The following is a 26,753-nucleotide window of genomic DNA, read 5'->3' as shown; positions in this document are numbered from 1 at the left end:
TGCGCCATACATAAAAAGTACAATCTATAAGATATTCTCCGCTATCCTGCTAGGGCGGATAGCCCTATAAATCCGGAATATCATCGGCCCACACCAAAGAGCCTTCACTCCATGCAAATCAACAACAGATCAGATTTCCTCTCTTTTTGCACCATCTTTTCATCGACTTGAAGTTCGCCTCTGATAGCATAGTCAGGATAAACCTGTACACAGCCAGGAGAAAATGCGATATCCCGATAAAATTGATAAGACTGAATAGGCTGACGTTGATCAATGTGCGAGGTCAGATAAAAGTAGCAGAATCAATCACGAGAACATTCGACATCAACAACGGTCTAAGACAATGCCCTATCGTGCATCCTCTTTAATCTGGCGCTAGGAAAAATAATCCGTCATGCTGAGGTAAATGCAAGAGGCACCATACTTTTTAAGTCCACCCAACTACTGGCCTATACTGACAATATCGACATAATGGGAGATTTTGGGTTTCACATAAATGAAAGCAAGACGAAATATATGGTGACAACGTCAGCACCAAAAACCAAAGAAGCAACATCAAATAACACTGGTCAAATAAGAACAATGAATGTAATGGACTACAACTTGATCTTTGACAATTTCTCCAAAAGTCGAAAATCACAACCGATAACAGTTACAACGATACAATCGGCGCCCAACAGAACCGATTTCAGCTTACAAAGACTGTTCCGCTCGAAACTTCTCGGCATAGGAGCAAAACTCTTACTGTGCAGGACAATGATCTTGCCAATCCTCATGTATTCCTCAGAGAATTGGACTCTTAGTAAGAAAAATTGAAGACTCTTTGCCTCGTTCGAGGGAAGAATCCTTGGAAAAGTTTTTGGTTATTACCGATACCACGACCATCTGGTTCTAGATAAAATCCGGCGAAATAGATTGGTCACTTAATCCGTATGGATGAGGAAAATCCAACCCTGAAAGTCTATAAGGGCAAACCCTATCTTAGATGGAGTATGCCAGGACAACAGATACATTTTTGAGATATCGAATTGGTGGACCTAGACGCAAAACTGGGAAGTCTGGGGTTCCTTATTAAGGCAGGCCTAGACCGGACACCGGTTGTTGCGCCGTTGATGATGACGATGAAAAAATGCTAAAAGTATAATATTAACATCTACCAAATATTTGTAGACATCGAGCATACTAATAACGCATCGCTCAGTACTTTTACTAAATATTGCTACAATTTGACACTTCCCCTGACTATGAGTAGAATGTGGGTTCCCTCTTCAGAATTGGCCCTCATAGAACATTCATCGAAAGTGTCGAAAAGTACAAGGTAGAAGTTTTGGCAGCCAGAGAAACGAAATTATTAGGCAGTAAGATATTTGACTTTCCCGCGCTATTTTTAAAAACGGAAAACAGTCTGGAACGCGAGAATCCGGTATACATTTGTTGTCCATAAGCATTTCGCCCGCCACAACACAAACTTCAGACCAATCAATAAAACAATTTGTGCGCTTCGAGTGAAAACTAAATTTTTCAAAGTTTGGCTAATAAACATATATGTTTCAACGGAAGACAAGGACGGCTCAACAAAAAGACAAATATTGTAATCGCGTTGAGTCAGCATTTGATTTATTGCCCTCGAACGACCTGAAGATAGTACTCGGTGACTTCCACGCAAAAATCGAAAAAGAGTTTCACCGTGGAACTACTGGGGGCGATAATCTCCACGATATAACTGACGAAAGTGGAAACAGGCTCATAGAATTTGCTTGCAGAAAAAACATGGTAGCCTCATCACCTTATTTCCCTCACCATAGGATTAACAAGTGAACGTGGACCTCAACAGATCTGACGACATTCAACCAGCTTGATTACGTCCTCCCCCATGATCTGCATTCATACCCCGCATAGCGCAAATTTCGACAATGATCGATCGATGTCCCTGCTGTTCACCCCAGTTATTATGTTCGGTATTGAAAACCCCCAGAACAAAGAAACGGTATTGAAATATGTCGGGGCGTTAGAACAAAAATCCTATCGACGCTGAACTGACACTAGAATGATCACGTGTAGTAAGCAGAAGACGCAATCAATACGGCTGTATAGAAAACTATTGAACACGAACCGCAGCACAAAATAAATGAATGGTTTGACGAAGAGTGCCAACAGGCCATCGATGAATAAAATTATATAAATAAACAATATCAGGAGCGATCCACAAGGGCCAAACGAGGCAATATGTAAAATTAAGACGTATTGCTGGCAAGATCTGTAGAAAGAAGAAACGCAAACATACAAACGACGAGATCTACAGATTGAACGATGACTTTAAGATTCACTTATAACTTAACGAAACAAACGGCAGCAGGATTTCAGCCCATTATTAAATTTTGAAGGGTCGAAGTGGGGAATCTTATTAAAGACTTGGAGCAGATTAAAAATCGATGGACTCAATAGTTCGAACAGCTTCTCAATGCTGCAGGGCTGTTTTGGAAAAAAACCTTCACGCATTTATATTTCTAAAAACTAGCGGCAGGTCCCTACCTTCAAAGCATGTAAGGATCGGCTAACACTTTTTTCGGGGAGTAATGCAAACGGAAATTTTAAATTAAGATCACGCAAAATCCAAGAGCGATGAAAGTTCATAAAAAAGATTTGCCTGTCATATGGGCATCAAACAAAAAGGCCTGGGTCTCAAAAACCGTATTTAATGATTTGTATCTGAAACATTTCATTGCTGCTGTAAGATGTGAGGAGAACGGTTTAGATCATAAAGCCCTGTTGGTTTTGGACAATGCACACAGGCATTCTACTGACTTGGAAAATCTTGAAACTGATTTTCCGGTATATGTTGTATCTCTTTCTCCCAATAGGACTTCTTTACTGCATGGAGTAGCTTTTAAATTATTTGCGGCGTACAATCGCCAGATTCAGACAAGCAGTCAATAAATGGTGAAAATCGTTTAACATTATGAAAGCCATTAGAAACAGTGATCTTTCATGGAAAGAAATTACAGAGTGAAATATGAAATAGCCAAAAGTGATGAGAATGACCAAGTGGTTTCAAATTTAATGAATGATATCACACAACTGGTATACACAGGATTAAATAAAGAATTAACGGAAGAACAAGATATCATTGAATCCGACATGCAGCCTTGGAGCAACGAAGATCTTCTGGAAATAGTTCAATGGGAAGCAGAGCCAGAAAAACTCCTTGTTACTGAAGAAACATAGCGAGTTTTATCCACAAACATATTGTAGGAAGGTTTACTGTTAATTTAAAATGGCTTGAACCTGATAGAGCGGATTTCGAGAGTAAAAAAAATTGTCAATGATGGAATAAATTGTTACCAGCAACAATTGAATGAACGGAAATTAAAAGCAGCATTGCAACTAAAAAAACACACGTTCTTCAAAAAGATTGCCACTGAAAAATCATAAGAGGAATCTCACCCAGCACTTCTCAGGAATGTCCTGAGAAGTGCTACCTCTAAGTGACTAATTTTATGTAGTGTTTCATCGTTTTTTTATATATGTTTTATTATGTTTATAACAAATGTATTTTATAGTGAAAAATCAATCAATATCAAAAAATAATAATCGTTGGCGCAGCAATCCAATTGGATCAGGGGCTTGAAGTGTGTAAGAGACCTCATTCAAGATCATAACGGTACTCTACAGTACACTATAGTATGCAATTTGATCAGCACTACACTCGCCCGAGATTATTACCCTGATTTGACTCAGGTACTCATTCACAGCTGAGTCAGCCGGTAGCCGACGTCAAATCACGATACAAATCCCGCTGCCACCAGTGAGATTTGAACCGCCACCTTCCGTACGACAGTCCTGTGCTTTAACCACTCAGCCATCCGGACACCAAAAGTCAAAAATACTATGACAACGAAGTTTTTGGATCATTAGGAAGTCAAATGTATAAGTCCCCCGTTTTATGCGAATTCCCCAGAAACGTTATTCGCGTTAAGCGCGATATGCCTGGAATAAGATGCTGCGGCGAAGACTCCGGATCAAAACCAGGCCATGGACTAGCCTAAACATTAGCCAATATGGATTTAAATGGAACGTTGAACGCTGTTCAAATCATCCAATGAGGTGACCTATGCCGAAATATGTTGATAAGTTTGAAGTAGCGAAGGAAGTTGGCCTAAAAATAAACGAAGAGAAGACCGAAACCATGACAGAAATCGGAGGGAAGGCGGCAATCAAACAAAACACGACACTAAAGAATAAAATCGTCATATGTGTATTTAAGCACAACACACTCTCACAAAGGCCAACAACGAAATATACGAAATTAACTTGCCAACAAAACAGGCTACTTCTACTTCGGGAGGCCAAGCACCGATATCAGGCTGTAGCGCTAAAGAAGAAGAAGATGTATATAGAGCCGGTCGTGGTTATATCCAATGAATTCTGAATCTGAAGTTTTAATTTTGAAAACCTTCCAAGATTTCTCTCGAAGATGTTCGACAGCAGAAATTGCAGAAAGGACCATCTCACATGTAAATTGATGAAATGCCTGACACACAAAAGAAATATCGTTTTCGGTTCCATTATTTGGGCTGTGTTATCACTTATTCCATTTTTTGTGGTCTGATGTAAGAGGTTATGAAAAAAACAGTACCTTTTTAACCTGACTGGCTTAGTTATATGATGGCATTAACAAGACTACATACAGGCGTATTGCTTGAATTTGTATGGTGGAAGAAAAGCATTGCACATGTTCGACGTTCTTTAGTCAATTGTGAAGTGTGAAGAAATTCGTGTATCTTTTTAATGCCGTTGGTGTCCTACATGTGATGCACTTATACATGGGGACACATACACAAGAAAACATTCTAGGTGACATCGACACTCGCGTCAATTAGTAACCTCGTACTTAACTCGTGCATATGCGTGACATTCTGTGCCGCTTAGAAGCTCGATTTGCTATTCCTGTTTATAGTCTTGGTTGACAACAGTAACATCTCCATTCCCGACAATATTTCAAGTCTAGTTTAGTTTTGCACTTCCTGACGTTCAGCACTATAAGAAGCAATAAAAAATATATACATCGTCTAAAAGAATTTATTTCTCAATTTTTTCGTTCATTTCAATTTGTTTCACAAATTATTATCTATTTTTAAATTTATTTTTACACGATTCAGCTTTTATATCAATAATCATTAAATAAATTCATTTATTTTAAATACAATGGATATTTTAAAAAAATCAAAAATAGTAAAGAAATATATTAAAAACGTAAAAGATATATTTGCATTCTTCAATTCGCACAGTTTCGCAAGTGTAAAACGTAATTGAAAGGCACAGAATTCTTCCGAACGAGTGCGCAGACTGGAGATAACTATTGCGTAAGCTCAAAGTGAAAACAGTTCAAAACCAGACTCAACTGTCAACCGTTTTCTTTGAACGCTATTGATAATAAATTAGCTGTCGCGAGCAGGCGCACCGAGAATCCTAATATTCTTTCTCATTTCAAAATAGGTTACCTGCTATTCGCTCAATAAATCTTCTATCTTCTGCAATGCTAGGACAATATAGGAAGAAATTTTCTGTTCCTCTTTTTATCCCACTAACTTCATACGCAATAACATTATAAAATTAATCATGTAATCTTTTGATTCATTATAGAAAATAATCTCAACATTCTTTCTGTTTCATACTTCTTCGCTTCAATTACGTCGCACTTTCAGTTTTCCTTCAACTTCGATGAAAATATGAATTGATATTCAATGCATTTAGGAAGAAAATAAAACATTTTGCATATATCCTAAAAATAGTGTTCTTTTTTCTTTCCAGAAATTCCTTTTTCTTTACAGTTAAGCTTCTAATAATTAAATTGAACAAAAGATATTGAAAAGCTTACTGGAGACAATGGAAAAGCATATTTGTCCATAACATTAATGACTAGCCAGTTTCGCTCGTTGTGGCGGTTGTAAGTTCTTGGGGTGCGGCCGGGGCACCTGACGCTGAATTAGTTATTTGTGGTGGTGGTGATTGTGGCTGTTGTTGTTGATCAGAAGGCTTGTTGTCGTCAGTTAGTGTCATGTTCTGCAAAAAAATTAATTGATCCTAATTATCAGTGGAATTAATGTTTATGGATACGCTAAGCTATAGAAATAAAATTGTTTGCAACCATACTTCTTATATAGTGATTAACGTGCTTATGATTTTGAATAATCAAAAAAAAAAATATTCTAATAATCTATTATAGAAAACATGCTTATTCCATCCCTTAGGTTCGTAATTTGCCACCACCGTGAAACAGGAACTTTTGCTAAAACTTATTCTATATTCAAATCTCAATTTGAATAACATTTTATGAGTGTGCGCCAATTCAAAAGAATAGCGCTTGCCATTAAAGGTTGCACCCAACCTCCTTACAGTGTCTAGATATATACATACCACTCTAAATGCACAAATAAAATTACAAATTTATTTTGGTATATAGCCTTTGAACTAATTTCTATCTGGAAATGCTTTTCCTGCGATGAGGAAATTGTCGCTGTTACCTAAATCTGCACAGTAATGTTGATGAATGACAACCTTGGCAATTTCTTTGTGAGCAGATCCGTCGTTCTGGTGAAAGCTTCCACCAATCTGCTTATCTTCTAGTAGGAACCAGTTGTATTGGCCCTTTTTTTAGTCAATCAATCATAATGATTCCAAGGTGCATCCCAGGTAATAGATGTTATATTTTTTCCGGAAAGTTTGAGAGCTCAGTGACAGTGGCGATGGTCGCTTCCAAAATATCGACTGGTCCTTAGTCCCTGGATCAAAGCGATAAACCCAAATCGTATCCATGGTCACGAGACAAGAATTGAACTCCTCAAGATTTGCCCTTGAAATACCTCGCCGGTCTTTCTTTTGTTCATCCTCTTACATTCTTCGTACCCATCGGAGCAATTCTTGTATGCTACCATATGGGATCCTTGGCATCTCAGTTAAATGTCTGACGATCAGTCATCCACCAACCATGGGTTCAGCGTGAGACACGAATTTTTGGGCGAATTTAAACCGTTTTCACAATCGTGTAGTTATGGCATTATGAAGAGGGCGAGTCGTTTGCTGCGGTGAGATAATTTCTCTGGACCTGAAGTGTGTTAGAGCGTTTCATTCAACACCGCAATGGTACACTGCAGAATTACAGTATCCTCGTTCGCCCGTAATTATTACCCTGATTTAACTTAGGTACTCATTTACAACTGAGTCGACTGGTATCTCACATCCAATCATGATACAAATCCCACAGCTCTGCCACTAATAAAGATTTGAACCGCGACCTTTCATACAACAGCCTAGCGCTTTAACCACTGAGCCATCCGGACACGGTTGGGTCAAAAAGACTCTGAGAATTCAGCGAAACAGATGAATACAAACGAGGTTTTCTTTTGCACACTCTATCTATTATGGAAATTGAAATCAGACTGACATTTGACCAGAAAATTTACTACATATCTGGCTAGAATTGCATCAATGAATTTGAATGGAGATGGATTTAGAATGGTCCTTGTTTTTGTAGATGGAGGAGCTATGATGTTAAAATTCATCGTATTTTGCGACGAAGTCTTTCGATTCAGGTGAGGGAGCTATCGTATCAAAAAATGAAGTTGAACATTATGAAATTTGGTAAAAACGTGTGGTCTATGAATCCCTTTACATGTAGCAAGTGGTGCAATTTTGTATTGAGTTTGGCCATTTTGTGTTTGAGAATATGGCCATGTGGGGTATCAAATTCTCATAACCTATCCAACCGAAAAATCACAGATTTGTATCTAAACGAAATCTAGACCTCAAAATACATATCGTTCGGATAGCTGCACAAATAAAGTTAGTAATAGTATATTATCATATTTTGCCGGAAATCCCCCTTAAATTCATGGTAAAAGTACACATTCTGGCAGTGATAAACGAAGCACCATCTTCCAGTATTCCGACTTATTTAATTATTATAGATGGGTCTTTGTCGAGGGGAGTTGATATTTGTTTTTACTCGCTATGGCCGCTGTCGTAATGATCTTCCGGAATTATGGTCAAATAGAAAGGGTTTGGTTGGTAGGTTCGTTTTGAACAAATTTGCAAGCATTGGCCGATTTCGGGTCAAAGCAGAAAACAGCGTCTCGCATTGAGGTACCATTAAGGCCCAGGCTATATCTGAGGTGAGACGATATGTCCTATAATATATGTACGTGAATGTTTTAGATTTTGCGAGTTCCAAAGAATTTATCAAAACAATAGACAGTAGCAACGGAGACCGAGAATATTCTTGTATTTGAAGTAAAATTTCGTAGTTTTGATCGAATGAGGAAAAGGTTGGGTATACTGCAACTGTGTCCGGATAGCTGAGTGGTTAGAGCGCAAGGCTGTCGTACGGAAGGTCGCGGTTCAAATCTCACTGGTGGCAGTGGAATTTGTATCGTGATTTGACGTCGGATACCAGTCAAATCAGGGTAATAATCTCGGTCGAGCGCAATGCTGACCACATTGCCTCCTAGTGTACCGTTACGGTCTTGAATGAAGTGCTCTAACACACTTCAAGGCCCTGATCCAACATGGATTGTTGCGCCAACGATTATTATTATACTGAAACTAGTGGAAGAACCTTTAAAATTGGGTTGTGATCTGTCAATTGAAAAAGGCCGAAATTGCGGAAAATAGGGCCTTGGTCTATAATGAAACTTGATTTCACAAAAGTGTCCTGTATACAGTTTATGCTCGGCAAAGCTGATATTCAACTCGGTAATCTTAACGTTCATCGTTGGGTGTCAAGATTTCTATTTCCGCGTTAAACATCTTCATCGAATACTTTGTTTAAGGATTGATTTTAAGCAATTTTTATTTCCGAGCCAACTCAAGGATCTTGGGATTGGAAACGGTTAGCAGATTTACTGTTCGGGGAGTGGTTTAATACAATACTAATAGTCTTATAAGGGCAGGTTTAATATGGTATGGCTACTTGAGAAGTTCCTGTTTTTTAGGTCTATTTTTTTATAATTTGCGCACAGTTCAAGCATTTGAGTGCTTCGTGGTCACAAGTGACGCTCATTCCACTCCAGTCTATTCTTTTGCAATAACTACGTCATAATTCTGATCCTAAGCCTAAATAAAAGATGGGAATTTCAAGAAACTTTGAGTTTGTACTATCCTCAGTCAAATAAAAATAAAATATTATGCTCAGGGAAAGAGATAAATGCAGTATAGTACGAGTAACTTGAGCGAGGACTCAATACTCTGGCTCAGTGAATTCTTCAATCGAATTATTGACAAGGATAGAAAATTATTTGATTGGCAAAAAGCGCAACCGTTCCAATATGGGAAAAAGATCACAAAACCTGGGCAACGTCTGCGGAACCAGTACCAACAGCTCTGCTACAACACCATATCTCGTGGTGATCGTTGGCAGTTTTTCTTATCGAAAAGCTTTAGACAGAGAAGGATCAAGGCGAATCTCTCGATCTTAGAAATGAGACTGCATCGGCTGGTTCTTCAGGTGGGGGCTGGGCCGGGCTGGCAACTCTACACGGAAAACTGTTAAGAAGGCATTTATTGATTTTACAACGACGAATCCGGCAACGAAAATGACGATTTACGCATGTTTTTATGGAACATGTACAATCTATACAGACTAGAAGCCACTAAACCGCTAGCCGATACTGTGTCCCAATATAAAGCTAAAGCCACAACGTTACGAGGGATTAACATTTATTAACGAAGATAGTCAATGAACGATATCTCCTACGAGGTAGTGGAGCGAAACCTACCCCAGCCAAATAGGGACGGAACCCGTATCCAGGCGATACTGTGGTTGCCGGAGCTTGTATAAAATAGCCAATGACAACGAACTGCGAATTATTCAGCAGTATCACAGGATATAGTCGGAAATACACGGTTTGCGCAGGAAGAGATTCCAAACAAACGTATCCCTCCAGATGGGACACCTCTCAACCAAATTGCCGACGTGCTAATCAAACGTCTTCAGCTCTCAGCCTTGATAAATGTCAAAACATATAGGAAGGCCAATATAGACTCGGATCGCTCTCAGATAAGAGTGAACACGAAAGCCATCCTTAATAGAGCCCTCCAAAACACCTATGAGGGGAAAAAAGTTGCAATAGCAATATCTTTCAATGAAATGTCACGAAAAGATTTGGCCCCAGTCGCAAAAAAAAGTCGGAACGATTAGTTTGCTGATTATTGTAAGCCAGCAAAGAAATTGAAAAATGTTGAATACATGGAAACGTAACAATCCACCACATGCTCCGTCAACAGCAGAAGCGACTTCACGGACAGGAAGAAGGTGCCTTAGAGAACCAATATGTCTATGAACTCGAGAAATGCAGGGAGCAAACGCACCAGGCATAGACATTTTATCAACCAGTCAACGAGATCCCATATGCACTTCAATACTCATCCTGTCGAGACAAAGAGGGAAATCTGATTTTCGGTCGTATAGGCATATTGGAGGAATGAACTGCTCAACAACATTAGGTCCCACCAACTGAAGACGAAGGACAAATGCTGCGCCAAGCGTTGAGGAAACAGTCAATACAATTCATTGCCTTAAGAATCATAAATTACCAGGACCCGATCGAATTACAGCTGAACTTGTTAAATATTGAGACGACCAACGACAACAAGCGTTAAATATTGAGGTGACCAACGACATCCACTCATGCTCAAAGTTTGGGATAGCGACTTACTGTCTGATGGCAGGTAAATCAACAACAGAATTTTCTCTCAGCGACAATGAAAAAACTGAGAATATGGCGATCAGTTCCACTATCTTTCCATCAACTTCACCAATGTGGGAGGTCAAATAAAAGCAGCAGGTGACTCTTGAGGTTTTTTGTGCCTTGTCATGCATCCTTCTCAACTCGGTCTTGGGGAAAAGGGATCTGTGATGCTGATGTAAATGCCAGAAGTACTGTCCTCGTCCAGTCCACTTAAATATTGGCCTGATGATATTAACATAATAGGAAAAAGAATCCTAGAGGTACAAACTGCATTCATTCAAATCGATCAGGCGGCACGTACTCGTGAAAGACATGGTGGCAACGTCAGCATCAAGAACCAAAGAAATAACAACAAATACTAGTCAACTGAGAACAAAAAAGATAGGAGATTACAACTTTGAAACTGTTGATAATTTAGCCTATCTAGGGACGAAAATCACAACTGATAATAGCTATAACGACGAAATCCAAGCACGGTTGTTGGCAGACAACAGAACCTATTTCAACTTACGCTCGAAACGTTTCACCATAGGGTCAAAGCTCTTATTGTACATGACAATGATCTTGCCAGTCCTCATGTATTCTTCGGGGACTGGGGTAAATACCCCGTGTATTGCTAAATAGCAAGAAAAATTGCGAACTTTTAGCCGCATTCAAGGAAAGAACACTCCAAAGAATTTTGCCTCTTATAGGAGGATAGACGAGTACATAGCCTCTATATGGATGTGGATAATCCCCCTCGAAAAAACAACAAAGACAATATCTGTAGAAAACAAGTCGAAATACTGGAAGATTTACCTTCCGGTATAAAGGCTTTGTGTTCATTTTTACTATTTCCTATTCACGTTTTCCCATTTGCATATACTTAAAATTCAAAATATTCCTTGTCCTTGTCCAAAAATCGGACAATGACATATGAACCACACAAAACCTTAAAAAAAATGTTACAAAACCTTGTCTCAGATGAGGCGATGGCGGCAAGATGACCAGGACACCAGACGGTTTTTAGAATATCAAATTTTTCAAGCCTCGGAGCAAAACCGGGATATCTACAGTTCCCTGTCTACATTTCATCCCTTGGTTTAGGAACGGTATTTGACGTCTATCCTTTACAAACTTATCACTCCGCAGGGTTAAGTAACTCTATCGTGATCCCAAGAGTAAAATTTCAAGTTGGGCAGGTATATCAAAATCACTTCGTGCCCTGTTGGATTTCTTCAAGGAGATACCGTCTCACTACTCATCTTTGCTCTTCGTATTGAGATGGCACACCCGGGCATCCAACATCTAGTACCCTACACAGTGCTCTATGCAGATGGTGTTTTACTAGCGTCTCACTACCAAGCTTGTCTCCCAAATGATCTCTTCATCGGTTTCTGACTGAATCTGAACAAAACAGCTTTTGACGACTGACGAAACAGGCAACAGTCAATGACAACTTGCCAAATACTGGAAGATTTAAGCATCTCGAATTCATGTAATTGGAATTTGCGCTAATGAGAACTCGCTTCCCACGAATGAGTCGACCATCAAAGTTGATAAAAAACGACCAAATTGAGTTGAGAACCTCTTAACTCCATCGAGATCGGACCCATGAAAGAGCAAATTGGCGTAATCGGTCGAGACGAACCAATTCCACTTCTGAACAGGATAAATACTAAAGAAGAAGAATCGCGCTGAGCTGAGTAAATACGGTGAGTTCAACAGTGAAGAGCAGTGAGCGGTGCAACTGAAATAGGAGACATGTATGTGTTCATTCTAGAAAGAAGTAGATATGCGCTACCACAACTTTCAGCTAATCAAAAAGCGACTGTCGCAGAATCTGAAAGCTTCCATGAGAAAAATGTCTCGTGAAACTCGACATAAGCAAAACATCGACAAAACAAGTCTATAAAAAAGAAGAAAAAGTACAAGCCATACAAATTTCTGAATGTTCAAACGTTTATGATGATAACAGATGTGCAAGGCTTCATCAACTTCTGGATCGCGACGCAGGTTCGGGTTGAAAAGGAATCCTTAAAAATATAAAAGGCCGCACTTTCTCTGCGATTGCCCAGCTCTGGCTCGAGTCAGGCTGCAGACACTGGGTAAACCATTCTTTGGAGACCTCAGTGAGATTTCTAGCTGCAGGGTCGGAGAGCTGTTTCCTTTGTGAATGCTACGGGCTGGCTCTGAAGATCCGAGCCAGCTGGACTCTGCTTCACTGTTCCTATAACAACAGTCACGGTCTTAGGAGTTTGTGGCATCAAAACGGCGCACCAATGCGCTAATTGGGCTCCTCGGAGCGGCCACTTATAGCTACCTACCTACCTACCCATAAAAGGCCGTCAGCATTTAACGCATAAACAATATTTTTCACGAATACTTTAGTATGAAGAAACTAATCATGCGATAAGTGCCCGGCCTGGTTACTTTGAGCCAGAAGCAGAAACGTGTTGACAATTCCATGCACAGTTTGTCCTTGTTCTGGCGCAATCGCCTTGAACCTGCGAACACAGACGAATCACTGCGGGCGAATACTACTTTGTCTTACTGGATCGTTTGAATGAAGAAATCAAGAAAAATGGAGAAAAATGTGATGGCTCGGAATTAACTTTCCCGAAAATAGCAGAGCAATTGTGCCCACCGCGAAAGCATATTGCTTTCCAACTGGTCTGGTCCGCCATTAAGTGGATGGCGGACTTAGGAATCCCTCAATTCTTAAACAAGATTTCAAATGTACACAAATTTCTAAGGTCATCCCAGAATAACATGTAATGCTACTCAAAAAAAATTAAGAAATTAAATGTGATTAGGTGCAATGCATAGAACTCAAACTCAGTTCACAAAAAATCTGGTAAAAAGAAATACTTGGTCACGACATCGAGTACCAATAATCACATTCAAACAATGAATTCACGACGTGTCACATTTCCCAACTTTGTTTGAGGTCTCGATAAGCCGCGCCGATTTCAACTTAATTTAATATTGCTTACAGAAATATGAAATATTCTCCCACTTAAATGAAATTAAAAACTATCAACCACAAACTACTCGTTGATGACGTTAAATTAATTATTTTCAGAAAAGCCCACTTTGACCGCATGCAACACAAAAAAATAATGAAACCACCGCTAAAATAAATGAAAATATTCAGATGCGATTCATTAGCTGCTTCTATGATTGCGACGTATGCATGTTCATTCAGTATTTCTCCAGTTCCAATTACTTCTAATCAGGCTAAACAGGAGATGATCGGTATAGTTCAAACCAACCAACAGAAACCTCAGAATGTTTTTCATCTTTTCTCAAAATATATTTTCTTTCTCGCTTTATAGCCAATTTTCGTCATAGCATTCTTCACTTTTATCGCACGATGTTGTACGAGAACAAAATCAAAAGATAACATAAAAGTAATGAACCAACGAATCTAGTCTACAAGTGTTCCAACCACCAAAATGCAGATCTACTTTAATGGACAATGTATAGTTGATGATTGACTTACCTTAACCCCATCTTCTAACCGAGAAGCATCCCCAGACGGGCTCTCAGCGATAGTAGCTGATGTGGTTTTTTGGGCTGTAGATTGATTTGTTATTGATTTATCGTCACTAGGTGGATTCGTTGACGTTCCTGTCGACTCTGTGGATGGAGACGAACTTTTCCGTGTGGGAGGCTGAAGTGGTGGTCGTTGAACAAACATGTTATCCAAAATATGATCGATGTTTTCGGCGCTGCCCAAGGGTGCGTTGCTACTAGTCGATGTAGCAATTTTGCCGGCATCGTCATCTTTTTCTGTTCGAATCTTTTGCTTATCATTGGGTGGTGCAAGGATTGGAATTGCATTTGTAGGTCGACGCTGTGGCAAAACTACTGGCCGTGCTGTTGTCTGCTGCTGTGGAACAAAATATGTTGTTCCACCAACTGTGTTATAATTTTGATAGCCGGCAAAGTTTTGGTACGGAGGTGCACCCGGTGCTTGTGTTTGCACATAACTTAATGGAGCAGGACTGCCGCCATTTGCTTGCGGCTGCGGATTGTATGTAGCCATTGGGCTAGCAGCTGGTTGAGGTTGGATGTACGCGGCAGCCGGCTGCTGTTGTGTATATTGAGGTGTTACTGCGGGCGTCGTCTGTTGAGGGTATTCTGCAGTTGTAGCATAATAAGCTGGCGTAGGAGCACTGGCTTGATATTGCGGTTGAACATTCTGATATTGGGGTTTCTGTTGGTGGCCTCCTGACAAGCCTTGCAAGGTCACGCCCTGCATTTGTGCTTGCAGATTCTCCTGCGTGTGGTATAATTGCATAATATTCGCTTGAAGTAAGTGCTGATCTTGTAACAGAACATGCTGTTGAGTTGGGTGGGCTTGATGATGATCATGCATTTGTATTTGTTGCGCTAGCGTGTGTTGATCTACAATAGTTGGTTGCGGTCCAGCTGCTACTGCATCATTTTGCGTTCGTTGTCGAAGGCTTGAATATCGTTTTGTTCGACTGGCTTCGGAAGTCTGCGGTTGCTGTTGTTGGGGCGCCCCCATTTCTGGCTGAGTTTGCGACATTATGGAATGCATTTGAATACTGCCCACATGACTTGGATCGTTGCGATTCTGTACCTGCAATCGCGATGCCAAAGTGGGAGTAGTAACTTGTTGGCGACCAGCGCTGATTCCCATATTCGAATTAATTGTTGTAGCCGCCGGGGGAGTTTTGTCCACCTTATCGGGGCTAATATTTTGAACTTGATTGAATTTTTTATTATCGTTTTGGCTGCTATTAACTTTCTCACGGCGTACTACTTTTACTCCAGGCACTAGTTGTCTCTCTACTTGAACGTTATTTGAATAATGTGGATTCGTGTCCATCTGGACTACACACTCTATTTTGCTTATATCGTCCTCATCAGCCTTGCGTCCCGCCGATGATGACACTGATTCCATCTGTGTTTCACTTCCTATCCGATTCTTATTTTGATTCCTAAATTCAAGACTTTGACGACCCGATCTAAAGCTTTTACCACTATTACGCTTTTCTATACGCCCATCTCGTTGGGATATATTTGTACCTCGATTGAATGTAGTTGATGTTCGTTCACTGTCGCGATCATAGCGATTCTCCTTTTCTTCGCGGAAGCTTCGTGACTTACGGGTTGGTCGTTTATCTCGATCCCCCAATGCAGGAAAATCTTCTGGGCGTGGTTTACGTTGTGAATTATTGTTAGATTTGATATAAGCACTTTCATCTTCCCAGTTGCGATTGTATTTATTAGGACCACGTCCGTAACGTCTTCGTCTCCTTGGACGTGGTGGACCATCTTCGCTTCGAATGTCATAACTGGAAAGGCATTAGCGAATAATTACTTTGTGAATGAAGCAATTTTATGAGGAAAAGATGAATCTGCTTATGGATTGCTTCCTACTTTTCAATTGAATGGAGGTATATATTGACGTTAACAGGATATTATCTCATTCTTCATATGTTCTCTTATTATAGTACTTTTACAATATTTTCGGAACGAAGCGGATCTAAGAACTAACTTACCCATACGCTGACACCAACTCCTGTCTGGATTTCGGTGCTTGTTCACTTTCATCATAACGGTCATGAGACCAACGATCCACAGCTGATGCCGGTTGCCATTTTTTCATTGTCTTCGATGCTTGCGAATTATTTGGTGTTGATGATTTTGTTTGTTCATCATCACCATCCTCTGCTTTCCCCTCGGTGCCTTCGCTGGAGTTGGAAAAATGTATGATTGTCTACGTAAATGAATGGATTTTACTTACGGCTCGTCCAAAGTTCGATCGTCATGTTCGTAAAAGTTCCCTTTTTTCGGGATATACTGAGGATTACTCCGATCTTCATCAACTTTTTTCGAGTATTCCTGTTCTTGCCCATCCCCTCGTTGTCTTTCTAAATCGAATCCCACACTTCCATTTTCACTTTCATCCTCTTCACCATCGGCTCCTAAGCTTTCATCATCTTCGTCGTCGTAGTCATCATCATCACCGCCATCGTCACTGGCTGTATCATACTCCGAATCGTGATGATGTGAATTAAGGCGTGCATCTTTTACGATTGGTGCATTCTGTTTGGGCATTGAAGTGATAGAATGAAAATTAGAATATTGTCCATAAACAGAATATTTTAAAGTGGATGTACTAAGTGGAGAAGTTATCGACCAGCTGAAAAGATTCAACAACGAGGCAATCTTCTAACCTGATATCAAAGGCATGGGATAAGATATCCCCAGAATTTAAACCCAATGAGATCTGCAAGCATTCAACGATATATACACGGTGCACAAAACACCAATAAAATCACGACCAAAAAACTATGCCGTGTTTGAACATATTTGTTTGATCTGGCCACCTCCGCATCTGGTCGTGCTGAATTCACCGTTTTTCATTCAATATCAATGAATTTCCTTGAAATTGGCCCACAAACGATTCATCATAATTATAAGTTCTAATTTCACACCTTCCTTGTATCTAAGCAAATAATCGGTCTTCGGTGGATCCCATTTTAATGTTTTAGAGTTCGTCTTTTCTAACCTCTGGATATGAGAAACTTTTAGCGTCAAAAGTTGAAGACGCGTCTATTGACGTTTTTGGGAGATCAAAGAATACTCGCGACACAACTGCTCTCCAAGAACTAGTTTAATTTGGGACCCATGCAATAAGCTGACAACCTTATCACAGAAAACCTGAAATTAAGCTTTGGATCAGAATAATCTGCGGATTTGGACTACATCAACCGTCTCCGCATTCAGCGTTGGCCAATCAGGAACGCAGGCTATATTCTAACTTTGCACGGCTTTTCGGACGACAGAATACAAGCCCTACATTTAGCGCTTTCATTGCACGAAAAGGCAACCCCTAGAGGTGGTGCAGATTGGATCTCCTCAGGACAGTCCTACGATTTTCAAGTTGGAGCCGACTTGACTATCAACGCCGTGGACTCACCACCCTCTTTGTCGAATGTCGCGTGCCCACTATGGCCTTCTTCCCCAAGTTATACTTTTTTAGTTGCAAAGGCGTTCTATGAAAACGAAACCTTATCTAGTTAATCGTTTTAGTAACTGGAAGCACTAATCTCCTCAACGAATTAGCATTACGTGAAATCGATCGTGAATCCCGTTAATTGTGCTGTTGTGACCTCTCTGCCGCGGAGTTTCACAGCCATTTCTCTTGTGACAAGATGCGATTAGCTAACTTTTGTCGAAAACAATTTCTGATGCGGCAACACCATCTTCAGCGAAGCCAGGTCCAGATGAAGGCTCCGGATAAAGTGACGACGACAGTTACTATTCGCTCCCCAATCATCGCTTTAGTCAACATTGGAGCTTGTTGGTAGAGTGAAAATTACTCGACACTAGACATCTTCAAGAACCAAGAACCGGATCTGCCTCTCTAATTTGCCCTCTATACAAAAGAAGGCACGAAATTAGTAAAAAAGTTCTGGCACTTCGTTGCAATATTCGTTTGCCGACTTTGAATCCATTTCTCCTGATTAATCCATACTTGGATGGTCAACTTTTGCTCCGCGAGGGAGGACAATGCCAAAAATTAGTACTTTGAGCGGGCTCTTTGTAATTCAGGCTCACCCCTCCCTTTGCCATGGCAGCCAGCAGATCGCATTATGCGCACACAACAGGATATTCAAACGCGTCAAGCGGCGCTTACACGCATTAAGCATGCATGATATATCGCCTTAATCGAACAAAGCTCATCGAGCAGTAAATGACAAACCCTCATGAGCTACAGATTTTACCCACTTTTTTCGGGGTCGATTATGGTGCATAGCTCATCTGACATAAGCATTTGCGCAGCACGGAGAAGTCGTCCAGAACCTCAGCACCCAAGTTTTCCTCGACTCGTTTGTGCAATTTATGAAAACTTTCATGATTATTGGCACAGCTTTTATCGCAGTGAATTGTATCCACAAACAAAATTTGATACTTTTTCAACTGAGTAGAACCAACAGACTTTAATGACTGAAAATCTCAGAAAAGATTATTGGAAATGGTGATCAAAAAGATCAAAAGTCACACTATAGGCCTCCGGAGTTCCTCTGCGGAATGTCTCCCTCTGTTAATCCGATTGCCTGCTTTGAGGACCATTCTTATCCTTGCCGAAACCGACTGTTCGCTGAAGAACAAGTTACAAACTGATACGTAGGCACTCCTGAGAAATCAGTCACACACGTACTTGACACAAAATACAATATATTCCTAATTAAAATCCCTAACGGCAATCAAAGGGTAGTACAGGTTCCAAAAGGAAAGCGTGGATTAGTAACCAGCAGGAAAGAGAGATCCACGTGGGTCTCTCCAAGCGGAACATTTCCAGCCAAATTGACTATATTATCGAATTCCGCCACCCCTCAGCGTTAAGGAGTTAGGGATTATAGGCTCTCGTTGTCATGGTGGGCTCGAATAACACCATTTTGAAACCTCTCTAACAATCAGGTGAGAGTAAACACTGAAGTCATCCACAACAAAGGAGAAAATATGTGCCACAATAACTTAGCTAAAAGATGTGATTGAACGAAGTGAACTTTACAACCACCTGAAGAACAGCACTGGTAAGACCACAAATATATTCCGACCTAATTACCATATCAAAAGAGAACAGTATTCTGCACTAGTTAATGAAGAAATGACGATTCTTAGGCACCTGTAAACGGGATTGAGCGTGTGAATTACAGTAAAGCGTCGTCCTTCCTCGTAAGAATTAAGACTCCGACACCTACCTTTTACTCAATTCGGGCATGTACAAGGCTAAAAGCGGGAGGGTAGGGAAAAGATAGAGGGGTTGAAGAAACGTGAATTGGAGAGCCTATATTATGAGAGGAGTGGCCTTAATTCAATGACGCGAGGAAATATCCATTAGACCCAAAGTTAACGAAGTTGAAAAGGTTTGCGCTTATTGCTCACAATTGACTCAAAGCAAAGGCTAGCTAGCTGGAGGTTAATATATTTGGTGTGGAAAACGAGTGTAAATAACTAATGGTGATTACAAAGATCGGAAAGGCGAAGCGTGTCGTCGAAAGGAGAACTGAAAAGCGGACGTGGCGCAGCCCAGCTACCGTTGACGTAGGGGAGAAATTTACAAGAGATCATGCTATGTCGTGGAGCAAGATGTTGAAAAGTTCAGGGTCTAGAATAGAGACTCGTGGGACTCTTGAGTCAACAGGGAAGTCGGTGGACTGGAGGGGAAATTACAAGTATCCTAAATAAAGGGAGGGACAAATAGTCTGAATTAGCTTGAAGAGAAGATTCCATAGTGAACCGAATGTCTTTTCAAGTTCTAAAATGCAATACATTGTCTATTCTCCGCATGATTGAGTATGTCTTCCAGGTAGAGGTTTGTTTCTTCAAAGGATCTCAAGTTTCCAAAGCCAAATTTCTTGTGTGTGTGTATGGTGGGGGAGAAGCTACAGCTTCTGAGTACTCAGGCCGTGTTGGCCCATTGTACTCGCCACCCCCGTCTATCGGAATATTCCGTATTCGCTAACGTATCGCAGGATTTTCGTTAGTAGATGTGGTGCTACCCGTCGCAATTGGAGAGCATCGGCACCAAAGATGTGATGCCTGATGCGTCCATAGGCGGGGCATTCACATAGGAAATGCTCCGTGAATTCCGCTTTCTCCTTACATGAGGGACACGTATCCTCTTGAGTAATAATTTTGAACATATGCCCAGCTAGTGAATTATGGCCTGTCAGAATGCCCACAATACATCTGCAAGTCCTCCTGCTTTTCGACAGGATAAACTTTGCGGTACGTATGTTCGGTTTTGGCAGGAAAAATTTTGTGTGTCGAGCAGCATTTAGGCTCTGCCACCTGTCGAATTTGTTACGTTGATATAATTTTCCTGACCGCTTTCGAGGTTTGAATATTCCAATTTGAATCTTGATGCTTCGACCACGGAAGGTGGCCGTGGCTGCCCTGCTCTACTTTGCTGCACTACATGGCTGGAGAATTGGGTTCTGGGAGCAATGAAGAAGAGAGAGAACGATGGTCGTGGAAAGTGTGGGGACGTGTTTTGTAAGCGCGAGGTAATGATCCGAATCTTAATTTCGTTGTTTGCTTGATTTGGGCTACCAATTCCAAATCGTTTAAGAATACCCATACCATACCATTTCCTCATATTTCGGAGATTTCGGCTCGCGGAAGAAATTTTCGACGACCTAAGATTTCAGTGTGTTGATGATCTGCGGCGTGAGAGACTAGGTTACTAAAATAAGAACATGATGTAAAAGGGCGTCCAAAGTCAGTAAAATAGTTATATCACTGAAAAATGAAGATGGGGGCCACTCGTCGCGTAGATGCTAGAATTAGCTCAGAACTAATCCTTCCCCGTGCATCCTGCGCGCGTTAAGTTTTTGTGATTTACTCCTTTCCCTTATTAAGGCAGTTTAGCTAGGATTGAAATCTTCGGTGGTATCAACCCGCCTCGAGACTTCACGTCTTTATTAGAGTAGTTTACGCCGTGTGGGTTTAGTTTTGTTAGCTCCTGAGTCAAATGACGTTATAAAATTTCTGTGTACTGACAGGGAGATGATGTGTGAGAACCAAGAACCCCGGCCCATATCTCGCCGAACTGCTAGCATTCGGGTTAGCTCCACCACATGACGTCCGACTGGCTAACCTGTTAGGGGAGTTTGGTTGATCGACAGCCTTAGTGAGAATATTGGTGCCAAGGTGACGCAACGCTGAACTTTCAACGTAACAAATTATATTAGTGGATTGAGAGAGTAGTACCTGTTGCGGCGGATTAGGGTATTGCGTTCGAAGATTTTTCCAAAATTGGATAGAGGGGAAATGAGCTTCAGATCTTTGAGGTCGCCAGAGCAATCCTTCTTAGGATTAGGCATCAGCAGAGATGGTTTCCAGATTACTAGGAAATGCAGATTATCAGGCATTTTTTGAAGAGAACGACAAGACACTCGCTAATGGTGGGCGCGCGCTTTCGCAGAACAAAGTTAGAGATACTGCCTGGGGCCGGTAATTTTTTATTATTAGACCGGGTGATTGCAAGTTCAACTTATTCTCGGAAGGTAAAGGAAGCGAACGAGCTGGTACTGACAATGTCGGCCTAGCGGCTGGAGAGAAAAAGACACAAGCAGGCCCTTTCCCTACCACTACCTTATCTTGTTGACAGCAATGACGAATTCTGAGTACCAGATGGGGCCTGCGGGTGAATAATGACTGAATAAAAAAGGCTTCACAGGTAGATATTTTTTCTTGAGGCGAGTGGAACGGGGGTGACGTCGATAGTGGATAATTTTCTTCCAGACAGTTGATTAATTATTGAAAAAACTTAAAGACCCGGTTTAAGGAACTATGAAGCATTCTGTTCGGATCCAATAGCGCTATTCACTTTGTAGGGCAGATTTTTAATATTCTCGTAGTAGAATCGGAAGCGAACATTACATCTATTGCATGGTCGGTGAAATAACCCTTTCCTTCTCTGCCTGCTCCTCGCGCGGACTAAGACGAGGGTTGAGGAGACAGGCACCCGCATTTATAGTAGCTATATTTTTTCTGGGAGCATATTTCTCGATTTTGAGATTGGAGCAAAGTTTAATTTCCAGATGTAAGTGGCTCTTCATTGGTATGGATACGCGTTTTGTCCAGAGGAGGGCCGAGAGCAGTGGCTTCGAAACTATCCAAGATTAAATATCTGCATTTTAACGGCCGGGGGAAACTTAAAAAGCTACAACAAAACAAGACACATTTTCATTTAACCTATTCTTTAGAGGAACTGAAATTCGCAAAGTGTCTAGTTTGGTTGCATAACATAATTTCTTCCAAATCCTGCTAGTGAGTTGCATGGGCCAAATCGAACCAAACATATGTTCAAACATTCGTTTATTTCGCCGAATGTACTTTGAGTCGGGTAAGCAACAGTCTCTTGATTTCATTCCCCGAATGTGGATGTTTATATTCGTCTTTGTGCCGACCCATTGCTATGAGCATATCAGTTGCGTTAAATGTGATATTAATGAAATTGATCCATAGTCTCCTTGAACGAATATCAACAAAACGAGAATGGACTATCCGATTACCCTTTGTTCCACAAACTGAGGACATAAAGCAGAATTTTGAGGAAGAGTTATTCAACTAAGTTTAAACCCACACTACTAACCCTGTGAAGAGGAAGAAAGCCTCATCTATATTCTGCAGTTGACTTTCCCTACCCATAGCAAGATATCAAAGGCAGAACAATTGTCTTCAACACCCTCAACTTCAACTCAACTCTAGCTTCAATGAAGTGAGGTAACTCCTTCCAGGTGCATTTAGACTGCTGAAAATTCGATCGTTCTAGTCTTCTCAAACCCCCATAAAATAATGAGATGTGATCTTACGAGTCTCAGACGATCATACTGCCATCATCTCGACTGCTCGACTGTCAGATATTATTGGAAAATGGTTCCGTCAATCTGGTTGATCTAATAATCATAGCGTCTACACCATCAGTACAATTAATGCTAGAATGATCATTTAAAGCCACTCTTAAAGCGGCTCCCTACTAAGATTAGAGTAGATGATCTCTGGTTGGCTATTGAAACCGCAACCGTAAACCAGCAAGCAACCGAATGTGCCGCACTTTGCATTTTCACATTCTTTCCCTCTAATGAAACGATGACGGCTTTAATTGAAACTGGCTAATTTTACGAGATCTCCTCCCCAGCCATGATGTCATTCGGTGGTGAAAGTCAACAAATCCGTTGGCGGTTATTAATTGAACATCTGGGCCACATTTCTTCCACCTAAGTGCAAGGTATGCTTTCGGATTTGCGTTCACTCGGCTATCTCGATCGTAGCGAGCAGAGCTGTACTATTGATTGCGAGTTTTTGCTTCTGGATCCAAACGCTCCATTTGGATAGCACACTGCAAACTTGCTGATCATTCCAACTCCATGCGAGATCTTTTCTTAAATTAATTAACGGTTGTGGTCATGCCCACACTCTTATCGAGCACTTACTAATTCCCTAAACACTACCGACAGTAAACTTTTCACGAATGCCAATAAAAGCCAATTTGCACTTATTACAGAACGGAAACACAATAATCCCGCAAAATTTTGAACGCAGTTGCACCACTTTCCGTTCCGTCGGAATTAGCGGGAACCTACCTTCACGCCTTCATCGTCAAAGTCGAAAATGCCCATTATAACGAATAATTGAATATTTCACGAGCAGCTGCGATGTTTAAACAAATTTCACTAAACCGCAGGGAGTAGACTGAATCGCTCGATCGAAATCCGAACGCAGATGCTGCTAGCACTGACACTTCTTCCACGTCGAATGCAATGCTGAATTTGCTCGCAAACTTTCTCCTCTTTTGGATTCACTACGGTATCTAGGCCAACTGGCCCGCCATCTCTCAAATGAAATTTCCCGAGAGTCCAGATGTCAATTAGCGAGATCAGTAATTAGTGGTGCATTCGAGCGGCTCGCTCAGACGGGGCTAACCTCTGCGTCGCTCCGCACGCTGCACAACAACAAACGACCTTCCCGCAGCTTCGGATGCGAAACAGCTTCTTCAAAAGGAAGTTGCGCATTGTTTACGTTTCGCTGCCAGCTATCGGCGTAGACGATTTCCCTTCAGACGATAAACAAAGCCGTTCAGTCGGCAGCGACGGGCACATCGCTGCCTGGTTGCCACTGCGGCGAAGAGAAATGTGAAAGGTGGTCGGCCGCGGCGGAAAAACAAAACCGCACACGATTCATCACATTCGCCCTAATTCCAAGACGTCTGATCTGGTTTGGTCGGTCGAGTGAAATTCCCCCCTCATGTCAATTGACGGCAGGCAGAACTGACAACGCATCCGAAATTCGCAGCTAATCGCCATTTACCAAATAATTCGATTAGACTTGGCTTCCTACTGCCTTTACATAACTTGCCAGGCCAACTGTGACAACTATTGAACGCGTTCTTACCTTTTCTTCATCAAAACTCTCATTCTGCGACCTTTCCATCGACGGCTTATCGACGATTGCTGGCATATTAGCAACCTCAGCCATTTAAGAGAATTTGGTGCGGAAAACGCCTTCGCGGCACTTTACAACCTCGGATTCGCTTCGAAATGTCCAACGTCGACGGCGGAACGTACGCGGAATACTCTTCGAAACTTTTCTTCAGAAATTAAAAACGTAATCAGAATAAATTGCCTTTTTTGTTGGGGCAAACTCTGCGGCTCGAACACAAGTTCTTTATCGGGGAATCTTCTGGTGGACTGCTCACTTCTTGTGATTATCAACAGTGTCAAGTTGGTAGTGGTGGAGGCAAACGTCAAAGAGCAAACGTGGTGAGTTAACATTTAAGTTTGGTGGGAAAATTCAATGAAGCTTGCCACAAGCGCTTTTAGCTAAGAAAATTATCCAAATTTTTCTCTCCGCTTTCCTAAAACCTCTTCAATTCTCTTCCGCGTTTACTAAATAAGGACTAGCAAGATTTATGAAACTCGATGTAAGGCTTTCGAATATTAGCAAGCATTTTGAAAACTTCTTCGCAAACTTTATTAAAGCGGGGAAGCCCAACACCTGCAAAACGGAAGATCTTTAAAGGAAATGCGATTTGTTTAAAATATGTAATTCCTAAGGGGTGGACATAAGTTCTACCTCAATTTTGATAGCTACGAAGTCGAAGGCATCGCATTTTAATAAATTCTTGGTTTCTACAGTTGTTACGAGACGACTCCTTGCTTATTTAGTTCACATCCGGAACTATAGTAAAGTCACCTGCATCTAAATAGAGGCGCAAAAAATCACTTCAAGAGGATCATCTCGTGCGTCGGATCCACGGAATCGATTTTTTTCTTTTTTTGGCATCAATTGTATCTAGATATAGTGTAGAATATATGGGCAAAATGATTTTTTGATATTCGGAGTCGTTCGGAAATTATAAGTCACATGTAGGATCGCCATAATAAAGCACGTATTTATCGGTCCGAATGACGGTCGAATGACTTCGCTAAAAAGACAAAGATTGAAGCCACTACTTTTTAAATGCGTTTTTCTCGAAACTACATATTGAAAATCTGCTGCCACCATAACCCAAGATCTATCCAACAAAATTCTTTGAAATTTTTACGACTTATTCAGAACATATTTTTACCGTTCGCAAACTGATAATTGCAATTCATTATTCATTAAAGAAGCCTTGAAAAAACACGAAAATTCATAAAAAAAAAAGTTTAACACGGCACTATAGTTAAATGCGCACGTTAAAAAGCCGTGTATTTTTTTTTCTTCAAGATGATCGCACCGCTCTCTAGCGCGGCAGCAGAAAAACATCTTTTTTAGGAGATGGGTGTATAAATTGCTCTGTATTTCAATAATTAACTATGCTTTCCGGCTGGAAAATTATTACCCATGCTCAAAATATTAATACATTTATGGTGAAAAATTCGTATTTGTATCTTTGTCCAGTTCTTCACAAAAAATTTCCAAATAAAGCGAAAAAAACTGGCTTTATATGGGATGACCCCCTTAACCCACGTCGATTGAACATTTAAATATAACAAGTCGGGAAACCGGAAGCTAAACACTTCAGGTATGAAAGGCTTTGTGTATTTTTTTTATAAAGAGATTTGAATGTATATTTATCCCATTGGCATGTAGCACGTAAAATATGCATATATTATGTGAAAATTTCCACTTTCAAGTGATATTGATATTCATAGTCTTGAATTTGCAGAGAACCGACAGTGTTGACCTAGCATAACTTTGTTATTAATAGTGCGTTTTCGCCAAATTTGGCAGGATCATGCTCTATGCTGTAGCCTACATTGCTGCAAAATTTTGTGATTCTAGAGTGAACTTAAGGGAGGTTTTCCAGTCAATTACTAAAAATTATAGTAATGTACTATTATTAACTTTATTTGAACAGGTATCGGCATGGCGGGTATTTCGGAGCCTAGGCACCATATAGTCGCAGCCCCCTGATTTTTTTCAGATTTTTCGGTTTAGTAGCTTCTGAGAATGGGTTCCTTAAAAAAGTGATCATTTTCAACCCCC

General features: G+C 40.8%; 1 protein-coding gene across 2 annotated transcripts; it reads right to left on the bottom strand.

Annotated features, from left to right (window-relative positions):
- Positions 1-5,061: 5,061 nt before the first annotated feature.
- Positions 5,062-24,813, bottom strand: LOC119654296 (protein CASC3). Of its 2 annotated transcripts, none has more exons than XM_038059601.1 (5): positions 24,675-24,813; positions 16,507-16,808; positions 16,262-16,453; positions 14,230-16,054; positions 5,062-6,063 (listed from the first exon to the last, which is right to left on the bottom strand). In XM_038059601.1, the coding sequence occupies exons 1-5, from the start codon at positions 24,756-24,758 to the stop codon at positions 5,920-5,922; spliced, it is 2,547 nt and encodes an 848-aa protein (XP_037915529.1). In that variant the 5' UTR covers positions 24,759-24,813; the 3' UTR covers positions 5,062-5,919. The 2 variants fall into 2 exon arrangements, with proteins under 2 accessions (XP_037915529.1, XP_037915530.1); XM_038059602.1 differs by lacking the exon at positions 24,675-24,813 and adding an exon at positions 23,867-24,303.
- Positions 24,814-26,753: the final 1,940 nt, after the last annotated feature.

This window comes from Hermetia illucens, chromosome 4 (genome assembly GCF_905115235.1).
Source record: "Hermetia illucens chromosome 4, iHerIll2.2.curated.20191125, whole genome shotgun sequence".
Lineage (NCBI taxonomy): Eukaryota > Metazoa > Arthropoda > Insecta > Diptera > Stratiomyidae > Hermetia > Hermetia illucens.
Note: the sequence above shows the minus strand (reverse complement) of the source record. Positions and strands in the feature narration are given on the sequence as shown.